Raw genomic sequence first — 19,638 nt, 5'->3', positions numbered from 1 at the left:
AGTCATGTCCAATTTTGTCATCATCGTGTAGATGTGGATAAAATCTTTTCATCATGGTCAATTGGAAAATGTTCTTTACAGATGTAGCAATTTCTCATTGAAAACTGCCCTCCTGGGGGAACATAATAGATTTCATGGTTCCCCAATGAAGGGGGAAGGTGCTAACTAGCCGTGTGGCTCCAAGTACATCATTATAGTAACTGCTTCCCTTTAAGGAATAAAGAGCTGGTATTACAGCCTTAAAATTCCCTTTTAATACCAATAAAAAGATATTTTCACACTTGTTCTGTGAATAAAGTTTCTTCAGTAACTCCTTAAAAAAAAAAAAGAATTACTGCAGTTTCCTTAGACTTTGTGTTTCTCATCTGGTGGAAAGAGTTTTGAGATCTGAGTGAGACTGTTCCAGGTGAGTGAATTCAGACATGCTATCTGCTCTCTCCAAGACGGCCTTTCCTCACCTACAAAAAGAACACGGGAAGTAGCCTGACAACCACCACGCATCACAGACGCTGTGGCTAATGTGCCAGGAACCCAGGACAATGGGCGGGTCCCCAGCATCCCAGGCTCTGGATGCAGCTACGTATCAACCCCTGCCTCCCCCTCCGCACAGTGGATGCTTAGGGTTCAGTTACTAGGATGGGGCCCATCCTGCTCTTCTCCTAAACACTCAGCCGGGGAGGGGCCCGCACGTGCCAGCTTCAAACAGTAAGAAGAAAGGAAGTGCTTCCATTTTCAGGCAGAGAAAGGAAAGCCGGGCCCTAACAACGACGCAAGCACCTTAAAAAGTGCAGGAAGCCACCAGCGCTGTGAAAACACACCAAGAACTCGGATCTTGTGGTCTGAGTTATTTGGAACTTACTCAAAGCACTTACACAATAGCATAGTTCTGGAAAATGCCATAGCGTTTGGTACCAAGGTGATCACCTTGGAACACTGTTGAATCAGTATTAATTACATGGCACAGAATTGGACAAAAATATACACGCAAACGTCTGAAAGAAACATCACTGCATGTTTCTGCTCTTATAAAACGTCCTCTGAGTACACAACCTCCAAACAGCTCGTTCTGGAGTATAAATCCTATGGCAGGGTGTTTATTTTAATAAGGTTTGGATTGTGTAAGATTCTGCTTGGGAAAAGTTAAAAGACTTTTTTTTTTTTGGAGTTCCATTTTCCTGAAAGTTGATAGCCCAGAGAAAAAGCAGGCTTTAATAAATGATTCCTCAAGAATTCAGTATGTGAGAAAACAAACTCCAAGCCTATCAGCTGTATCACGGCTCTGGACTGGGGCTGTAACGCTTTTACACACAACAGGCTCAGCTGCAGCTGTCTTCTCGCCCTGTGTGGCGGGCGACCGGCCGCTTTCTGCACAGGCCTGGAGTCCTCCCTGACAAGTCGCTGTTTGCATTCTTCTCTCTTATCCCAGTCCCAGGATTTATGAGGCTCAGCTTTGTTTCATTGGTGTTAGAGGTGCTGGTACTTGCCCTGTCACTTCCATTTCTTGATCCTGATTTTCTGAATCACCCAGAGACCAAGTTTACTAGGACTTGGCAGTCTTTGCCCTTGATCATGACCTCCACACCTCTCCATTTAGAGGGGGGTCTCTATGGCCCACTGCGGTGCTCACAATCACGGGACCCTGCCCTAGAAATACAGAGTGGGGCAGGCGACACATGCATGACACTCGAGGTCATCCTCTGAACCGTCCTTTTGCTGTCGTAAAGAAGACAATATTGGGATTATGAGATGACCTGGAACATTAGAGTCTAGAACTCGGAAGGTGCTAACACTCTGTGCAGGACCAGCATGGTTTAGGATTCAGGAAGCGGATTCAGCCGGAGGCTGGCAGAAAATCCAGGTCAGGGATAATGAGAGCCTTAATCTGGGTGCAGTGGAGAGAAGTAGAAAACAGGGCTGGAAGGAGAACCGTAGGAAGACACCTGGCAGACGTGACACCTGATTGGATGTGGGAGGGTGAAGAGACGGGGGAGGAAAACTGAAGTTCAAGTCTAGGAGCCTCGGGAACAGTGATGCCCCAGCAGAGGAGGAAGGGAGGGGGCAGATCACCACTGGCCATTAGTCCAAAATGCCAAACGTCTTCAGCATGGAGGGGCTTAAGTTACTCTAAGATCATTAGGCTTCCTTACCTTTCAAAGGCATCGTTTCCTTCTATTTATTTTTTTAATTAATAGACTATATTTTGGGGAAGGGAGGTAGCTTTAGGTTTACAGAAGAAGTTGAGCATAAAGTTCAGAGAGTTCCCATACACTCCTCCTCCTAACTCCCGATTCCCTCTGTTTTAACGTCTTGCAGGAGTGTGGAACATTTATTACAATTGATGGGCCATTACTGATCATTAAGTGAAGTCCATGGTTTCCACGAGGGCTCACTCTTAGCGCTGTACATTCTATGGGTTTTGAGAAATGTATAATGACATGTAGCCACCATCACAGTATCACACAGAATAGTTTCACTGCCAGCCCCTGGCAACCACGGATCGTTTTACTGTCCCCATAGTTGTGCCTTTTCCAGAGTGTCATATAGTTGGAATCATATAGTATGTAGCCTTTTCAGACTGGCTTCTTTCATGTAGTAAATATGCATTTAACATTCTCCTGTGTCTTTTCATGGTCTGATAGCTCATTTCCTCTTATCGCTGGAAAATATTCCATTGTGTGGATATATCCCTTTTAATTTTTTAGTTTAACATTTAAAAATTATAAGACACAAAACGAAAAAACACAGGCCACAAAGAACAAATCTAATAAGCTAGACTTCATCAAAATGAAAAACTTCTGCTCTTCCAAAGACGTTGTCAAGAAAGTGAAAACGCAAGCCACAGCCTGGGAGAAAATATTTGAAAGACAATTATCTGATAAAGAGCATATATCCAAAGTATATAAATCGTCTTTAGAACTCAATAATAAGAAAACAACTCAATACAAAACGGGCAAAAGTTGAACAGACACTTCCCCAAAGAAGACACAAGGATTGCGAATAAGCATGTGAAAAGACACTCAACATAATCCGTCGTTAGGAAGATGGACGTCAAAACCACAAGGAGAGACCACTATATTCCCATTTGAATGACTGAAATTTTATCAACTGATCATTCCACGTGCTGGCAAGGAGCTGGAGCTACTGGAGCTCTCCTGTATTGGTGGTGGGAATGCAAAATGTTAAAACTGCTTTGGAACACAGTCTGGGGGACCCTTAGAGTGTGAACCATTAGCTGTGAGATAAGCCAGTTGCGCCACTTCTAGGTATTTACCCACACAGACTTGTACACGAAAGCTCATCACAGCCTTGCCTGTAATTAATTGCCGAAACCTGAAAACAACCCAAATGTTTAGGTGAATGGACTAACAAATTTTTACTCATGTTACGGAATACCACTCGGTACTAAAATGGAACTCAGCAAAATCCATTGTGTTTTCAACTCGGATCAGGACAACTGACCTAACTGCTCGCGTAAAGAAATTGCAAGGAGGGAACCTACTGCTAAGGAGGGGCTTAAAAGACACACCAGCTAATTTTATCAATTTTATCCACTGTGTGTGGAGCTTATTTGCAACCTGATCCAAACAAACTATAACATGCAAACAAAGAAACCATTTATGATCATTATGAACCACTGAAAATCTGAACACTGGATGTTTGATGATATTAATATGATTATAGCATTATGAGTATTAATGTGAGCATGTCATTGTTCTATGTAAAAAAAAAGTTACATGCTGAGAATATTTACAGATGAAATGATGTCTGGAATTCCCTTCGAAATAATACAGGCGGGGGGTCGGGGGGAGTGGGGGGTAGGGATGAAACCAGCTTGGTTATGAGTACAGTCTGCCCTCTACGTCTGCAGGTTCTGTATCCGCAGATTCAACTCACCGCAGACTGAAAATATTCGAGAAAAAAAAAAATCCCAGAAAGTTCTGAAAAGTAAAAGTTGAATTTGCCACATTGGCAACTGTTTGAATAGCATTTACATTGTATTTACAACTATTTGCATAGCACTGACATTGTCTTAGGTATTATTTGTAATCTAGAGATTATTGAAAGTATATGGCAGGATGTGCTTGGTTATATACAAATACTACACCCTTTTATATAAGGGACTTGAGGATCCTCGCTGGGGTCCTAAGCAATCCTCCAAGGACACCAGGTGACCACCGTACATGACGGTTCATTATGTTATTCAGTTTACTGGTGTATATGTTTAAATTTTCCTGTAATAAAGTCTTTTGTTAAGTTCCCTGCAATCTCACCACCATGCAACAACCACTGTTGACGTTTTAATGTGTGTCTATCTTCCCAATATTTGCCCAGAAGAATATATTTACTATTATATATTATATGCTTCATATTTTATAAAATCAGGATATTATACAAACTGCTCTATAACTTTGGTTTCACACTCAACAATTTATCTTTTTATGTCACTAAAGACAGATTTACAAACTCATTTTTAATCACTAGTTTATACTGGTGTCCCATGATTTTTAAAAAATTATTTCCCAAGTGTTGGACAGTTAAGTCACTTCCTGCTTTTCACCATCATGAATAATGTTACCATAAGCTGCCATCTGCAATGAGAAGTGATACAGACTCGCAGTTGAGAGCCTGGGTTCTGGAGCCCTACTGCCTGGCTTCTAATCCTGACCCTCTGTGACCTGGAGCAAATCACAAACCTCTCCACACCTCAGCTTCCTCAGATGTAAAATAGGGATGATAACAGTGCCTATTTCACAAGACAAACGGTGCATTAATGAGCTAGTATATATGTAAGCAATTGCAACAATGGCGCAGAATGACAATTTGCTCTATGTGAAACATCATTACTACATTTTGCACGCCTGGTCAATTTCTTCTTTAGAATCACTGGGATAAAAGATATGCATGTTTAGGGCTTTAGAGACCCAACTTACCCACATTCTGAAACTACATTCTTTTGCAGAGGTCTCCTATCATTGCATTTGGTAAATGAACTTTTGAGGGGTTAAGAAAGTGGACAGGCTTTGTCTTTGTCCTTTCCTTGTCCCACAAAGGCTAAACTTACCTTCATTTGACAGTCTGCTGTACTATTATAAGATGTGCATATGTTTTGTTTTGTTTTAAACTTTCTTTAACCTGCTCCAAACCAAAAGTGTCCACCTAGAGAATTTCAAAATCCAGTGGACTTAAAATAGCTAACACTCTGTGCAACAAATGATTGCAGACAAGACACGATTACTGCCCATAAGCCTTAACTTCCTGTCTTTCATGTTAACACCCTATTCTAATTTTTCCAAACTCATACGCTTGTACCTCTAATTACATTCACTTTAAAAAAAAACAAGTATTTCTCACCTTGTTCTCAAACTAACAACTAACAAAAGCCTAGTTTCATCTCCAGATGTGATGTTCAGGACAAACCCTGTGTTCTCTAGTCAGTATTCAAGTTAACTGAGCAGAAGCACAGCTGTCCAGCCTAGGTCCTGCCCCAAACCAGACATGTTTCTGTTGAGCCTGCAGCCCCAAGTCTTTTTGCCCTCAGGGAGAGATTCTTTTTAAAGGGTAGGGGATTTGAGTTGAAACCCGCAAAGCAAACCTTGTGTTCCCCATGCTCCAGAATCCAGTCTGCCAGGCTCTTAGCAAATCCAGCCTCAGAGGACTTGCTCCTGTGCTCACTTTCCTCCTTCCAGGGAAGGGAGCCTGGGGTGCATCTCAGGACCATGCTGTTCCTTGTTCCCCATTCGGACCACTACCCAGTGTTCCTGGTTCTACTCCCAAAAGACTTCTGAAATTCACATCCACGTTTTTCCTCCTCATCCAGGCCTCTCTCCTAGAGGACAACAGCATCCTCCTCCTCCAGACACATTCTCCAGGGTGGATCTTCCCACTACAAGGCCTGCAAGCATCTGGCTCAGTCTCTAACACCCCCTTCCCCTCCCACCCACCCCCATGTGGTTCCTGAGCTCCCACTCTGCAGCCCACCCACCTCCTTTGTCTTCCTTAAAGGCTCCACCACTTCCTGCCTCAGGAACTCACACACCGTGTCCACTTGGCCCGACTGTTCTTCGTGAGCTCTCTGCCCTCTTCTCATTTTTCGGGTCTAGCCTAAGACCATCTCCCTGGGGAGACCTTCCCCAGCCAATCTAAAGTCTCCACCTGTAACTGTCCCCACGGTCCTTGTACTTTTGTTTCTCAGCCTTGACTACGATGTGTAATTACACACCCACTTGACTGTACCCACAGCCTGTCTCCCCACTCGACCGTCAGTCTGTTTTGTTCCCCAGGCTGTCCCTGGTGTCCAGCATGGCCCCTGTCCTACAAAAGAAAGAATAAGAGAGAGACAGGAGGCCTGTCCAATGGGCTGCTGCTAGCCAACTTAAGTACCCATAGAAAAGTGACACATTTCACTTGATCTAGTGAATCCACTGAAATATTATCTCCTGGAACAGCATGAGATGAGCTGGAAGGTCCAGATTCAAAAACCTCAATCGGACACGCTCTTATTTCCTAGCCTCATCTTTATGGGGAATGTGCCAGAATGAGATCAGCTCCCAGAGGACTTACAGCTCACCAGAAGAAGAGACGCATACCTGGAACCCTTGGAGAATCACTCAGAGAAAGCATATGTCCAAGGGTCAGAGTGATGGAGCAGAGACCATAGTAACCTCAAGTCAAAGGGCAGAGCCATTCATGAGACTTCACAAAGGAAGGAGATTCCAGGGAATTAACATCTGTGGGGAGGAAGGGAGGGGCACCTCATGCAGGGTGGGGCGGGAGAGAGCGAATGTATGAAGGAGGGAGCGAGGATGAAGCCTTTAGTGCTGTCAGGGCTCCTCACCTGCCTCTCAAGGTGACTGAGATGGGCAGAGTAGTTTCATAGGGAAGACCATACAGGTTTGGGACAGCAATCGAGTATTCTCTGTGTTTCCACACACCAACTTAAAAACCCAATGGACAATCATTTTCTTGGCTAAGAATCCTTCCTATGTTTTAACTCAAAGAGGAAAACGTTAGTGTTCAAACTAAAGGTCTAAAAACCCAGGAAAAAAAATAAGAACAACCCCATGGGACTTCCCTGGCAGTCCAGTGGTTAAGACTCTGCATTTACAATGCAGGGGGTGTGGGCCTGATCCCTGGTTGGGGAACTAAGATCCCACATGCCACGTGGTGCGGCTGAAAAAAAAGAACAACACTGAATGGAGGTGCACGAAAGAACATTAGCCACACACCGTTGGGTAAAGCGGGTCCAAAAGTGAGCGGTGGAAAAGGGCACCAGAAGGATGCCAACCAGAGAACGGAGGGTACACAGACCACCCCAAAGGGCAGCACAAACACTTTACAGGGCGGCTTCAGTCTGAAAACAGTATTTTGCTAACAATTTCCAGTTACGAAATATATTAACTTATGTTCCCAAAACACAGTTGTCTCATTTCTGGCTTACGGGCCTTCTGGGAATGTAAAAGGGAAACGCTGGTCTCTTGCTCTGAGTCCGTATGAATCAATTTTGCTTAAGCACACCTCTTTAACAGCTTTTCTTCTGACTCCTCCTGCATGGTTTTCTGTGACTGCTCTCTCCCAGGCATGTTGTCTCTGCAACCCTGTTCTGGGGGGCACAGGTGTCAGCAATATCTTGACCTATTTTGAGTTCAGGGAGGAGCATATGTAATACAAGTTGGAACAGGGGGCAGGAAAATAAACGAGGTGTCTGCTGTAATGTATCTAGGTGCGCTCAGTACTGTGTTTTAAGTTAACCTGTAAGTGGGTGACAACATCCCACTCTGGAGACATGCACCTGAAGGAATAGAGGCCAGGGAGGCACCAGGGTCCACATTATAAATATGGACGGACATCTCGCCCCTGTCTGGGTATCCACAGGCTTCTTTGCTAAGGTAACTCTAACCAAAGTCTAATGAAACAGAAACAAACAACTGTTTATTTGATGTGGAAGATGAGGAGATACAAGAATTCAATGTCTTCTCTACGAATTAATAATTTGAAGCCATGATTACCCAGTGCTATAAGCAAAACGTTTTTGTTTTTTTTTATTAAATGAAGCAGACCACCAGGCTCTCAGGAATTCCTTATGCAAAGTCTCCATCACTTTGATCCATAAGGACCTCATATGCATGAAGGGATTTATACTGGCCGAACAGAGCAAAGGAATTAGCTTTTGAGTTGAGAGACTAATGCTTGGGCTTAGGCTTGTTTTCTTCCTTGAAGTCCTTATGTCATTTTATATCGAAAGCATGACTTTGCAGAAACCTCGGAAGGTCCCCTAGCTCGTGCAGAAATCCCAAGGTGAATTTCAGGTACACAGAGCTGCGTGGATGCGGGTGAGAGGGCTCTGGAAAATACCAGGAGCTGCACAGGGACGGCTGTGAATGTCACAGTTGTCAGCAGCTCTCCTGCTGCATTAATTAAAACCACTAATACATATTCATAAAAACAAAATGTTTACCAGCTGTACAACTAGCCTGACATACCAGAAAAGCTGAACGTCCCCAGAAAAGACAGAGTTTGAAGAAATACGAGGTTAGCGGAATGAGCTCAATCCAAACCCTCTTAGACGTCACCCAGACTCACACGGCGCAGCCCTGCACCCACGGCCCAATTTCGGGCAGGACCAGGAGTCTGACGATGTGGGGTTTCCAACGTAAAACTACAGCCCTGGCGTGCAAGAGTCCAACCTCCGAGACCCGAGAGCTCAGAGAATACTATTGTTTTGAGGGTGAAACCACAGCAGGAATACAAATCCTTCTGAAGGAGGAAGGAAGGGAAGTGGATGTGGACCCTGGCGAACAAGTGGGACCAGGGCTGCAGAGAGCTCCACTGCTTCTTTCGCGTGTTCCTGGGCCCTGTAAGTAACCCAGGTCAGAGCTCCTCATGTGCGGTGAAGTCTCCTTCAAGCCAAGAGAAACAAGCAAAATATTCCCTGCTGTGGGTTCTCAGAGTCTGAAGTAACAAACCAAAACCAGCGGAAAGGAAATCAAATCTGTCCTGGGAAGCACGGCCCCTCTGCCTCTGAGAGGTTCGCCAACAGGGACTGCAGGCCGCACGGAGACCAAAACATCAGTTTCCCTTCCGGAATTCCCTTCTGGAATTGCCTGCAGCCCAGCCAACTGTTCTGGGGTTCGGCTTTCCTGAGACGGGCACCCCAGGACTTTGGCTCCCTGCACCTGGCTAGGCACACGCTCCGAGGGCATCTCAGGACAGAGTTTCTTGAGACAGACACCAGCAGGTCGCTCTCTGGGGGGATCCAGGATGGAAAAGCTGTTACCAAGGAAGCTGTGAAGGTTCAAGCTGGCCGTCGGCTGGGGAACAGCCGCAGATAAAGGTTATTCGTGAGACCAACATAAAGATAGGGAAGCAAACACGACCCAGGACTGGGGACAAAGACAAGAGCCATCAGCTTCCATCAGTAACTGATCAGATGGACCCAGAGATGATCACGCTGAGTGAAGTAAGCCAGGCAGAGAACGACAAATACCATATGATATCACTTCTTACATGTGGAGTGTAAAAAAAAAAAAAATGCAAATGAATTTATTTACAAAACAGAAACAGCTCACAGACACAGGAAACAAACTTATGGTCACCAAAGCGGAAAGGGGAGGGATAAATTAGGAGTTTGGGATTGACATATACACACGACTATCTATAAAATAGATAACCAATAAGGACCTACTGTACAGCACAGGGGACTGTGCTTAATATCTTGTAATAACCTGTAAGAGAAAAGAATCTGAAAAAAAGTATATATATATATATACACACACACGTATAACTGAATGACTTTGCTGTACACCTGAAACTAACACGACATTGTAAATCAACTATACTTCAATTAAAAAAAAAAAAACTCATCAGAAATGAGGAAAAGTTTTCCACACCAACTCTCCACCCACCTCCCAACTTCAGGTCACATGGGATGGAGACACCACTTCTTGCCGACAATCACCAGGCAAAAGAAATGACTAAAAGCTTCTCTTGTTTCGTTTGCCCAGAGTCACTCAGTTTCATGGGTGATTTTGGTTTTCTATACCTTTATCACTCTCTATTTTCTTTCTCCTCCCCTGGACATACTAACATAAAATGCTATAAAATATATAATTCTTTGATTAAAATACATTTTATTTTTCAACAGGATTACTTCATTTTGATTCACGAAACCCAGACTCGGCAGGTGAAACCACAGACTCGTAGAGATGGAGAATGAGGATGCACTGTGTGGGTCTGCAGTAACCAGGGCAGAACTGCAGGGTTTAGTATCTGTGGCATCGAACAAATTCACACAGAGGAAGTGCTCTCCTCTGGAGCTCCCTGGTTTTTATCCTCTGACTCCCAGAGCATAAAAATGCAAGCTATGCGGAAAACACAAATCAGGTACTTACTGATTCCTTGAAAGAGCTCTTCGACATTAATTGCATTCTTTGCACTGGTCTCAACCACAACAGCACCAATGGACTCTGCGTACTCCTTAGCATCCTTCAAGGGCACCTCCCTGGAAAAGAGGGCAAACCCAGACAGAGATGAATGCTCGTTTGTACAGGATAAATAACCCGACAGCGCAAAGAAAAAGCTCACGTGCAAACAGCTCCGTTGTGGTCCTGCAGAATAATAACTCGGTTGCTCAGCAAGTATTGGAAACCTAAGATGGGTGAGGCTTTTTCAAGTTTAAAACCTGCTCTCTGGCATCCATGGAGGTAAACTACTGTCCCCGGTCCCACCGAAGGAAAGAACTCCAGAACAGTAGGAAAAGGCTTTAGGAGTAAGGCCAGCTTTCGGAGTTAGGATTGATTCCAAATTTTTTTCCCATAATAATGACTCAATATTTTTAAAAATTTGTGTATGTGCGCATGCATGCATACATGCTTTTCTAAGGATTTCCATAGATTGCCTTTTATAAATCAGAGAAAATATGTGACATGATCTGGAAGTTTGGCAGTGAGCATGTTCACAACTCCAACGGCACATTTAGATGAATAATCTAAAAAGACATTTACTGATGTACTTTTCATGTGAACATACTGCGGTGGATCCAAACATTTAAAAAGACACAGTGCCTGTTCTCCAGAAGTTTACTGATGTATTCAACCAATATTTAGTGAGTGCTGTTGTATGCCAGCCTTTCTTTCAGGTGTAGAGAAAACCCTAGTCCCTGCCTTTTGGAATCTACACTTGAGAGCGAAGACACACACACCCACAGACACGCGAAGGAACAACATTGTCATATCTGTGTGGACAGCAAAGTGCTCAGGAGTAGCGGGGTGGAGAGCCATGCATTTGATCAACGGAACCCAGGCAGGTGCCTTGGAGGAGGTCACTGAAGTGTGGCCACGAGCGGCAGTGAGAACATGGACCAGGGCCTGCGATACAGCAGCCTGACAAAGGCCCCCCAGGTGGGGAGTGCCCTCATTCCCCCATCCCCGGTGCCATGGAAAGTCAACTCTGCACCCAGCCAGCACTGCCTTGGGTACAATGGAGGGTTGACAATGAAGGACGTGGGGTCTGAGTGCAGAGAAAGCCAGTGATGGGGCTGAGAGGGTCCAGCAGGGATCATGGATGGGCAGGTGGGCACCTAGTGGTCACGGAGGGCCAGCGACAGGATCAGCTCCACATCCTAGGGAAACAGGGGCACGAAAGGGACTAGACGGGGAGGCAGGGGAGAGTTCGCCAGCTCCTCCAGTGCTGCAGGCAAGAGAATGCAGGGCTGGGCTAGGGGGATGCTACAGGGAAAGGGCAGAGGGCAGGGAAAATCAAAACTGGGAGGGCAGTTCTTCTACAGGCCTCATCGATGGTTTCAACTGGTGCATAAAGCTACTGGGAAGGGCTTCCCTGGTGGCGCAGTGGTTAAGAATCCTCCTGCCAATGCAGGGCACATGGGTTCAAGCCCTGGTCCAGGAAGATCTCATATGCCGCGGAGCGACTAAGCCGTGCACCACAACTATTGAGCCCGCGTGCCTAGAGCCTGTGCTCCGCAACAAGAGAAGCCACCACAATGAGAAGCCCGCGCACCACAACGAAGAGTAGCCCCCGCTCGCCGCAACTAGAGAAAGCCCACGCGCAGCAACGAAGACCCAGTGCAGCCAGAAATAAAATAAATGTATATTAAAAAAAAAGTTACTGGGCAACTTCTACCTGGCATTTAAATTCTCTCCAGACCCCAAATCATATGAGAGGAGGACTTTTCAGGCACTTCCTGGGAAAGGGTCCCACTGCCACCTTCAAGACGGTGGTCCCAGGAGAAAAGAGGCCTCCTGAGCCGTGTCAGCTGGAATCTGCACTTGCGTTATCATTCTCACCAAAGATGCACCGGGCAAAATGGCCCTCCTGAATCTACCCTCTTTCTTGTTTTCTAACAGACAAGCCCCGGGCCTCTCAGTTATTAAAAATAAGTCTTCAGTTTTTTGGTGGCGGTGAATTTTACAGTTGAAATATTTCAGAAGAGGGCTTGTCTAGGTTCTGTTTGGCAAGTCACCCTATTTCTTCTGTCTTCCTGGCAGTCTTTATCAAACCACAAATTGAAGGGTGGGGCTCCTCTCTGCCCAAAGGTGGAGCAGATAAGACGGGCTGTGTCTGCTCATCTCTCCCTGGGGTAGGGGCCCATCTGGCAACCAAGGAAGCTGCAGCAACACCTCCCCTGCGTTCTTAACTCCCCTCTCATCAGCCCCCTCACTGGACGAAGACGAGCAGAAAAGTTTCTGCCAGGGTTACGGTGAGAACAAAGTCACTTGCAATGCAATACAACCTATCCATCCCGAGGACCATAGTAAACCTCCGAGAAGGGTTAGTTCTCTCAGAGACAACAACGCTGGGCCCTGAAATGCAGAGAGAAGAGAAGCGCGTCCTCAGATCTCCCCCAGGTTTCGAAACGGGTCTCGTTAAACAAATGACTTGCCAAGGTGACACAGTGACTCGGGGCAGAGACAGGGGCCAACGCAGGGCCCTCTGGCTCTGCCCCCTTTGCTCCTGTCACAACGAGCAAACAGGCACCCACATTCCAGAAATTGTTCCTTCAATCTTTACAGACAAAGAAAGAACCCCAAACTGCAGCACACTGGAGGAGGGGCGGAGGCAGGGCCAGGTGCAGCCCGTCCTGTAGAACAGGTTCTCATGCCAGGAGTCTGGAGGCCAGGCAAGTCCCGCTCCTCTTAAATGACCTGAGATTAGAAGGACCACCCACCCCTGGGTCTGAGAAAGTGTGTCTCACCACGGTGATATCACACGAAATATGTCTTTGTCCCTGGTTCTTGGTGCAGAACTCCTGAAGCCCATGGAGTTTCCCCAGTGGTCGGCGCGTCTTTGTTATTCATTAAGAGCCCCCAGGAGTACCACACCTGAGTTTCTGATGGGGGGGTGGGGCCGTGTCAGAAGTGGCTGCAGGACCGGAGCTGGTTGCCCAGCTGAGTAGAGGAGGGGGAAACTTTCAGCCCTACTCCCAACCTTGGGCAGGGGGCTGGAGATTTAATCAGTCACGACCAAGTAATGACAGCTCAATAAAAAGCCTTGAACGCAAGGCGTGGGGAGCTGCGGGTTGGTGAACACACGGAGGTGCTGGGAGGGTGGGGTGCCCGGAGAGGGCATTAGAGCTCCACATAACAGCCCCTCCCTACCCCCCAAACCTTGTCTTATGTGTCTCTTCCATTTGCCTGGTCTTGAGTTGTACCCTTTATAAAAATGAATCACAAGTCTAGTGCTTTCTTGAGTTCTGTCTGTTCTAGTGAATTATTGAACCTGGGCGGGCCAGTCATGGACCCCCAAAATGCGTCGTCTGCTGCGCAGAAGCGTGGGTGACTTGGGGATAACCAAGACCTGAGCTGGCGTCTGAAGGGGCGGGTAGTCTCGTGGGACCGAGTTCATGACCCATGGGGTCGGTGTTAACTGTGGGTCAGTCAGCATCAGAAATGTGCTGAGCTGCAGGACACCTGGTTGGTGTCCAAGAATTGTCACTGGAACAAATGGTACAGCTACAATCTGAAAGGAGAACCCTGGGGAGGTGAGTGGCTGCTTCCTCGGGGCCCCTGGTAGATGTGTGACCATCCGGTGACCTTGGAACCCCCCAGCTGTGTCTCGGGGGAGGCCACACACAGCCCGGGGAGACTGGAAGGTGCCAGCATCAACCGGTCTTCTGTAATCACCATCACAGGAGACATGGCATCCATGACTTTCCTTCATTTCTTTCAACAAATATTTACCGAATGTCTGCCATAGGCTGGGCGCTGTGATAGGCCTTAAACAGGTAAACTGAAACGAGTCCGCCCAAGCCAAGGTATAAACCATACAGCTAGTCAATTTTGATGGGAAAGAGTATTTTCAGACTTTCAAGATGAAGCTACATACACAAAGTCAGGACTCCCAGAAGTCACCCTGGAGACCACGGAGAAAAACACCAACTTCCAGGGACCATAAGAAGAAACGGAGTCAGGGTGAGCGTGCAGAGCTGGGTGACAGCGGAGCGGGGGTGCTGGTGAAAGCATCACGGGTCAGGATCCGGGATGGGCGGCTGCCTCCAGCAAACTGGCCTGTGTTGGGCATGCGGTTACAGCCTCAGAGGGCTCATAGCCGTGTGGAAAGCAAATGGGCTTGGAAACCATCACTTCTCTATTTATACTCACCGCCTTTCAGCCACAAACCGGCGGCTCTCCCTGTAAACCTGCTGTTTCCTAGGCCAAAAGCCCTGGAGGTGCCTACCAGGCGTCCCCTCCCCTCTCAGCCCGAAGTGATCAGGCCCTAGTCTCCATCACTCAAGTTTCTGCTGTTGCCTCTAACTGGTCCTCCAGCCTCCTGCAATGTATCACCCCCAGGCCCACCGTGGGGATCTTTCAAAACTACAGATCCATCAAGTATTCCCGTGAATAGAATTCTTCCATGTCTTCCAACCAATGAAACCTAGCGCCTTGGCAGGACGAGGCTTTCTGCCTGAGTCCTCCCCGTTCATGCCCGACGGGACAGCCGCTCTAGGACCTTGCTGTGCTCACGTCTGTTTCTGGACCTTGCACCTGCTCTGGTCCACCCCTCCCCACCCTCTTCCACACGTGGCCTCCTGGAGAGCTCCGCGCAGCGCCCCCTCCTCGAGAGCAGCCTGGGGGCTGCCATCATCCTGGTGAGATTCTGTCTCCCTAACGGGCTGTGGATCTCTTACGATCAGGTTCACGTTTTGTTTTTAAGGGGCCAGGATCCTAGCAGTGCCAGGCACCTAGGAGGTGATTGGTAAGTACCCACTGAATGACTGAGTGACAGTCACCCCCACTGGCCTTCAGCAGAGAGGAGGACTGAGGTAGAGGGACCATGGGGTCTTCGGAGGAAGGATGGGGAGTGCTGACAAGGACAACTGGAAAAGTCCTGGGGGGCGAAGACTCACCCAGCCGTCTGAAAGGGCCAGGAGGGAGGCTTAGGGCTGAAAACACAGGAAAGGGGGCATCTCCTCCCAGCCCCAGGCTCGGATGGTAATCAGGTGTTATATTTCAACGGGGTCCACGCAGTGTGGACGGGTACGTGTCTGGGACTCAGGCAGAGCCCACAGCCCTGGGAGGCTCCCCGTGAGGCAGGAGGGCAGGAAACAGCATTCTTGTGGCTCCGGATTTCTCAACAGGCTGTGCCGCCCAGTGAGGGTCCGTGTTTTGTTGTTGGTGGGTGTAACCCAGCAACACGGCAGCTGACTCATTCCAACCCCAGGGCTATTTAATTCCCCATGAGCCTCCTCCACGGATGGCAGGGGGAGAGGAGGTCAGGGATCCCAAGAAGGAGCTCCTGGGCCCCACCTGTCAGGAGGTGCATCCAACCTGCAGGCCAGGGCAGAATAGCACTCTGCACCTAGGGGTTCACTGGCAAGCTCACCTCCTGTGTCCCTCCTGAAAGTCAACGGAGACAGGTGAGCTCCACTGGGCCTCCCGTGCAGAAGAGCAGTACTGTGGCAGTGAATTCTCGTTCAGAATCTCTGAATGACAGGTGTCCTAGTCAGTGGCCAATGTGAGGAAGGTAGCTCAACGTGCTGCTCACAGAAGTAAAATGTTCTCCTTCAGTAAAACAGCCTCATCATGTCTCCCTCGCTCAGGCCTTAGCCCCCGTGCTGCCAGATGGGCGAACGCTTTACCATTTTATTCTATTTTACTTATTTTTGACTTTATTTTTTTATAAGCAGGTTCTTATTAGTCATCAATTTTATACACATCAGTGTATACATGTCAATCCCAATCACCCAATTCATCACACCACCACCCCACCCCCCGCGGCTTTCCCCCCTTGGTGTCCATACGTTTGTTCTCTACATCTGTGTGTCTATTTCTGACCTGCAAACCGGTTCATCTGTACCATTTTTCTAGGTTCCACATATATGCGTTAATATACAATATTTGTTTTTCTCTTTCTGACTTACTTCACTCTGTATGACAGTCCCTAGATCCATCCACGTCTCAACAAATGACCCAATTTCGCTCCTTTTTATGGCTGAGTAATATTCCATTGTATATATGTACCACATCTTCTTTATCCATTCGCCTGTCAATGGGCATTTAGGTTGCTTCCATGACCTGGCTATCATAAACAGTGCTGCAATGAACATTGGGGTGCATGTGTCTTTCTGAATTATGGTTTTCTCTGGGTATATGCCCAGTAGTGGGATTGCTAGATCATATGGTAGTTCTATTTTTAGTTTTTTAAGGAACCTCCATACTGTTCTCCAAAGTGGCTGTATCAATTTACATTCCCACCAACAGTGCAAGAGGGTTCCCTTTTCTCCACACCCTCTCCAGCATTTGTTGTTTGTAGATTTTCTGATGATGCCCATTCTGACTGGTGTGAGGTGATACCTCATTGTAGTTTTGATTTGCGTTTCTCTAATAATTAGTGATGATGAGCAGCTTTTCATGTGCTTCTTGGGCATCTGTATGTCTTCCTTGGAGAAATGTCTATTTAGGTCTTCTGCCCATTTTTGGATTGAGTTGTTTGTTTTTTTAATATTGAGCTGCATGAGCTGTTTACATATTTTGGAAATTAATCCTTTGTCCAGTGATTCGTTTGTAAATATTTTCTCCCATTCTGAGGGTTGTCTTTTCGTCTTGTTTATGGTTTCCTTTGCTGTGCAAAAGCTTTGAAGTTTCATTAGGTCCCATTTGTTTATTTTTGTTTTTATTTCCATTTCTCTAGGAGATGGATCAAAAAAGATCTTGCTGTGGTTTATGTCAAAGAGTGTTCTTCCTATGTTTTCCTCTAAGAGTTTTATAGTGTCCGGTCTTACATTTAGGTCTCTAATCCATTTTGAGTTTATTTTTGTGTATGGTGTTAGGGAGTGTTCTAATTTCATTCTTTTACATGCAGCAGTCCAGTTTTCCCAGCACCACTTATGGAAGAGACTGTCTTTTCTCCACTGCATATCCTTGCCTCCTTTGTCATAGATTAGTTGACCATATGCGTGGGTTTATCTCTGGGCTTTCTATCTTGTTCCATTGATCTATATTTCTGTTTTTGTGCCAGTAGCATATTGTCTTGATTACTGTAAGTTGTAGTATAGTCTGAAGTCAGAGAGTCTGATTCCTCCAGCTCCGCTTTCTTCCCTCAAGACTGCTTTGGCTATTCGGGGTCTTTTGTGTCTCCATAAAAATTTTAAGATTTTTTGTTCTAGTTCTATAAAAAATGCCATTGGTAATTTGATAGGGATTGCACTGAATCTGTAGATTGCTTTGGGTAGTATAGTCATTTTCACAATATTGATTCTTCCAATCCAAGAACACAGTTTATCTCTCCATCTGTTGTTATCATCTTTAATTTCTTTCATCAGTGTCTTATAGTTTTCTGCATACAGATCTTTTGTCTCCCTAGGTAGGTTTATTCCTAGGTATTTTATTCTTTTTGTTGCAATGGTGAATGGGATTGTTTCCTTAATTTCTCTTTCTGGTCTTTCGTTTTTAGTGTATAGGAATGCAAGAGATTTCTGTGCATTAATTTTGTATCCTGCAACTTTACTAAATTCATTGATTAGCTCTAGTAGTTTTCTGGTGGCATCTTTAGGATTCTCTATGTATAGTATCATGTCATCTGCAAACAGTGACAGTTTTACTTCTTTTCCAACTTGGATTCCTTTTATTTCTTTTTCTTCTCTGATTGCCGTGGCTAGGAATTCCAAAACTATGTTGAATAATGATGGTGAGAGTGGACATCCTTGTCTTGTTCCTGATCTTACAGGAAATGCTTTCAGTTTTTCACCATTGAGAATGATGTTTGCTGTGGGTTTGTTGTATACGTCCTTTATTATGTTGAGGTAGGTTGCCTCTATGCCCACTTTCTGGAGAGTTTTTATCATAAATGGGTGTTGAATTTTGTCAAAAGCTTTTTCTGCATCTATTGAGATGATCATATGGTTTTTATTCTTCAATTTGTTAATATGGTGTATCACATTGATTGATTTGCATATATTGAAGAATCCTTGCATCCCTGGGATAAATCCCACTTGATCATGGTGTATGATCCTTTTAATGTGTTGTTGGATTCTGTATGCTAGTATTTTGTTGAGGATTTTTGTATCTATATTCATCAGTGATATTGATCTGTAATTTTCTTTTTTTGTAGTATCTTTGTCTGGTTTTGGTATCAGGGTGATGGTGGCCTCATAGAATGAGTTTGGGAGTGTTCCTTCCTCCGCAATTTTTTGGAAGAGTTTGAGAAGGATGGGTGTTAGCTCTTCTCTAAATGTTTGATAGAATACACCTGTGAAGCCATCTCGTCCTGAACTTTTGTTTGTTGGAAGATTTTTAATCACATTCTCAACTTCAGTGCTTGTGATTGGTCTGTTTATATTTTCTATTTCTTCCTGATTCAGTATCAGAAGTTTGTGCTTTTCTAAGAATTTGTCCGTTTCTTCCAGGTTGTCCATTTTATTGGCATAGAGTTGTTTGTAGTAGTCTCTTAGGATGCTTTGTATTTCTGCGGTGTCTGTTGTAACTTCTCCCTTTTCATTTCTAATTTTATTGATTTGAGTCCTCTTCCTCTTTTTCTTGATGAGTCTGGCTAATGGTTTATCAATTTTGTTTATCTTCTCAAAGAACCAGCTTTTAGTTTTATTGATCTTTGCTATTGTTTTCTTCGTTTGTATTTCATTTATTTCTGCTCTGATCTTCATGATTTCTTTCCTTCTGCTAACTTTGAGTTTTGTTTGTTCTTCTTTCTCTAGTTCCTTTAGGTGTAAGGTTAGATTGTCTATTTGAGATTTTTCTTGTTTCTTGAGGTAGGCTTGTATTGCTATAAACTTCCCTCTTAGAACTGCTTTTGCTGCATCCCATGGGTTTTGGATCGTCATGTTTTCATTGTCATTTGTCTCTAGGTATTTTCTGATTTCCTCTTTGATTTCTCCAGTGATCTCTTGGTTACTTAGTAACGTATTGTTTAGCTTCCATGTGTTTGTGATTTTTACGTTTTCCCTGTAATTCATTTCTAATCTCATAGCGTTGTGGTCAGAAAAGAGGCTTGATATGATTTCAATTTTCTTAAATTTACTAAGGCTTGATTTGTGACCCAAGATGTGATCTATCCTGGAGAATGTTCCGTGTGCACTTGAGAAGAAAGTGTAATCTGCTGTTTTTGGATGGAATGTCCTATAAATACCAATTAAGTCTATCTGGTCTGTTGTGTCATTTAAAGCTTCTGTTT

The 19,638-nt window shown here is 45.4% G+C and overlaps 1 protein-coding gene across 4 annotated transcripts in view; it reads right to left on the bottom strand.

Annotated features, from left to right (window-relative positions):
- The window catches only part of RAB31 (RAB31, member RAS oncogene family), a 111,268-nt gene that overhangs the window by 6,755 nt on the left and 84,875 nt on the right, over positions 1–19,638 (bottom strand). For all 4 annotated transcript variants that reach the window (XR_003793496.1, XR_003793497.1, XM_029222514.1 and 1 more), the window contains exon 6: positions 10,389–10,498. Coding sequence is in view for 2 of the 4 variants with exons in the window: in XM_029222514.1 (XP_029078347.1) it covers positions 10,389–10,498 (110 nt within the window). In the remaining 2 variants the exon portion in view is untranslated. The remainder of the gene's footprint in view (positions 1–10,388; positions 10,499–19,638) is intronic.

Source organism: Monodon monoceros, unplaced genomic scaffold (genome assembly GCF_005190385.1).
Source record: "Monodon monoceros isolate NGI ecotype Baffin Bay Population unplaced genomic scaffold, NGI_Narwhal_1 Super_Scaffold_1, whole genome shotgun sequence".
Lineage (NCBI taxonomy): Eukaryota > Metazoa > Chordata > Mammalia > Artiodactyla > Monodontidae > Monodon > Monodon monoceros.
This window is presented reverse-complemented; position numbering and strand designations above follow the sequence as displayed.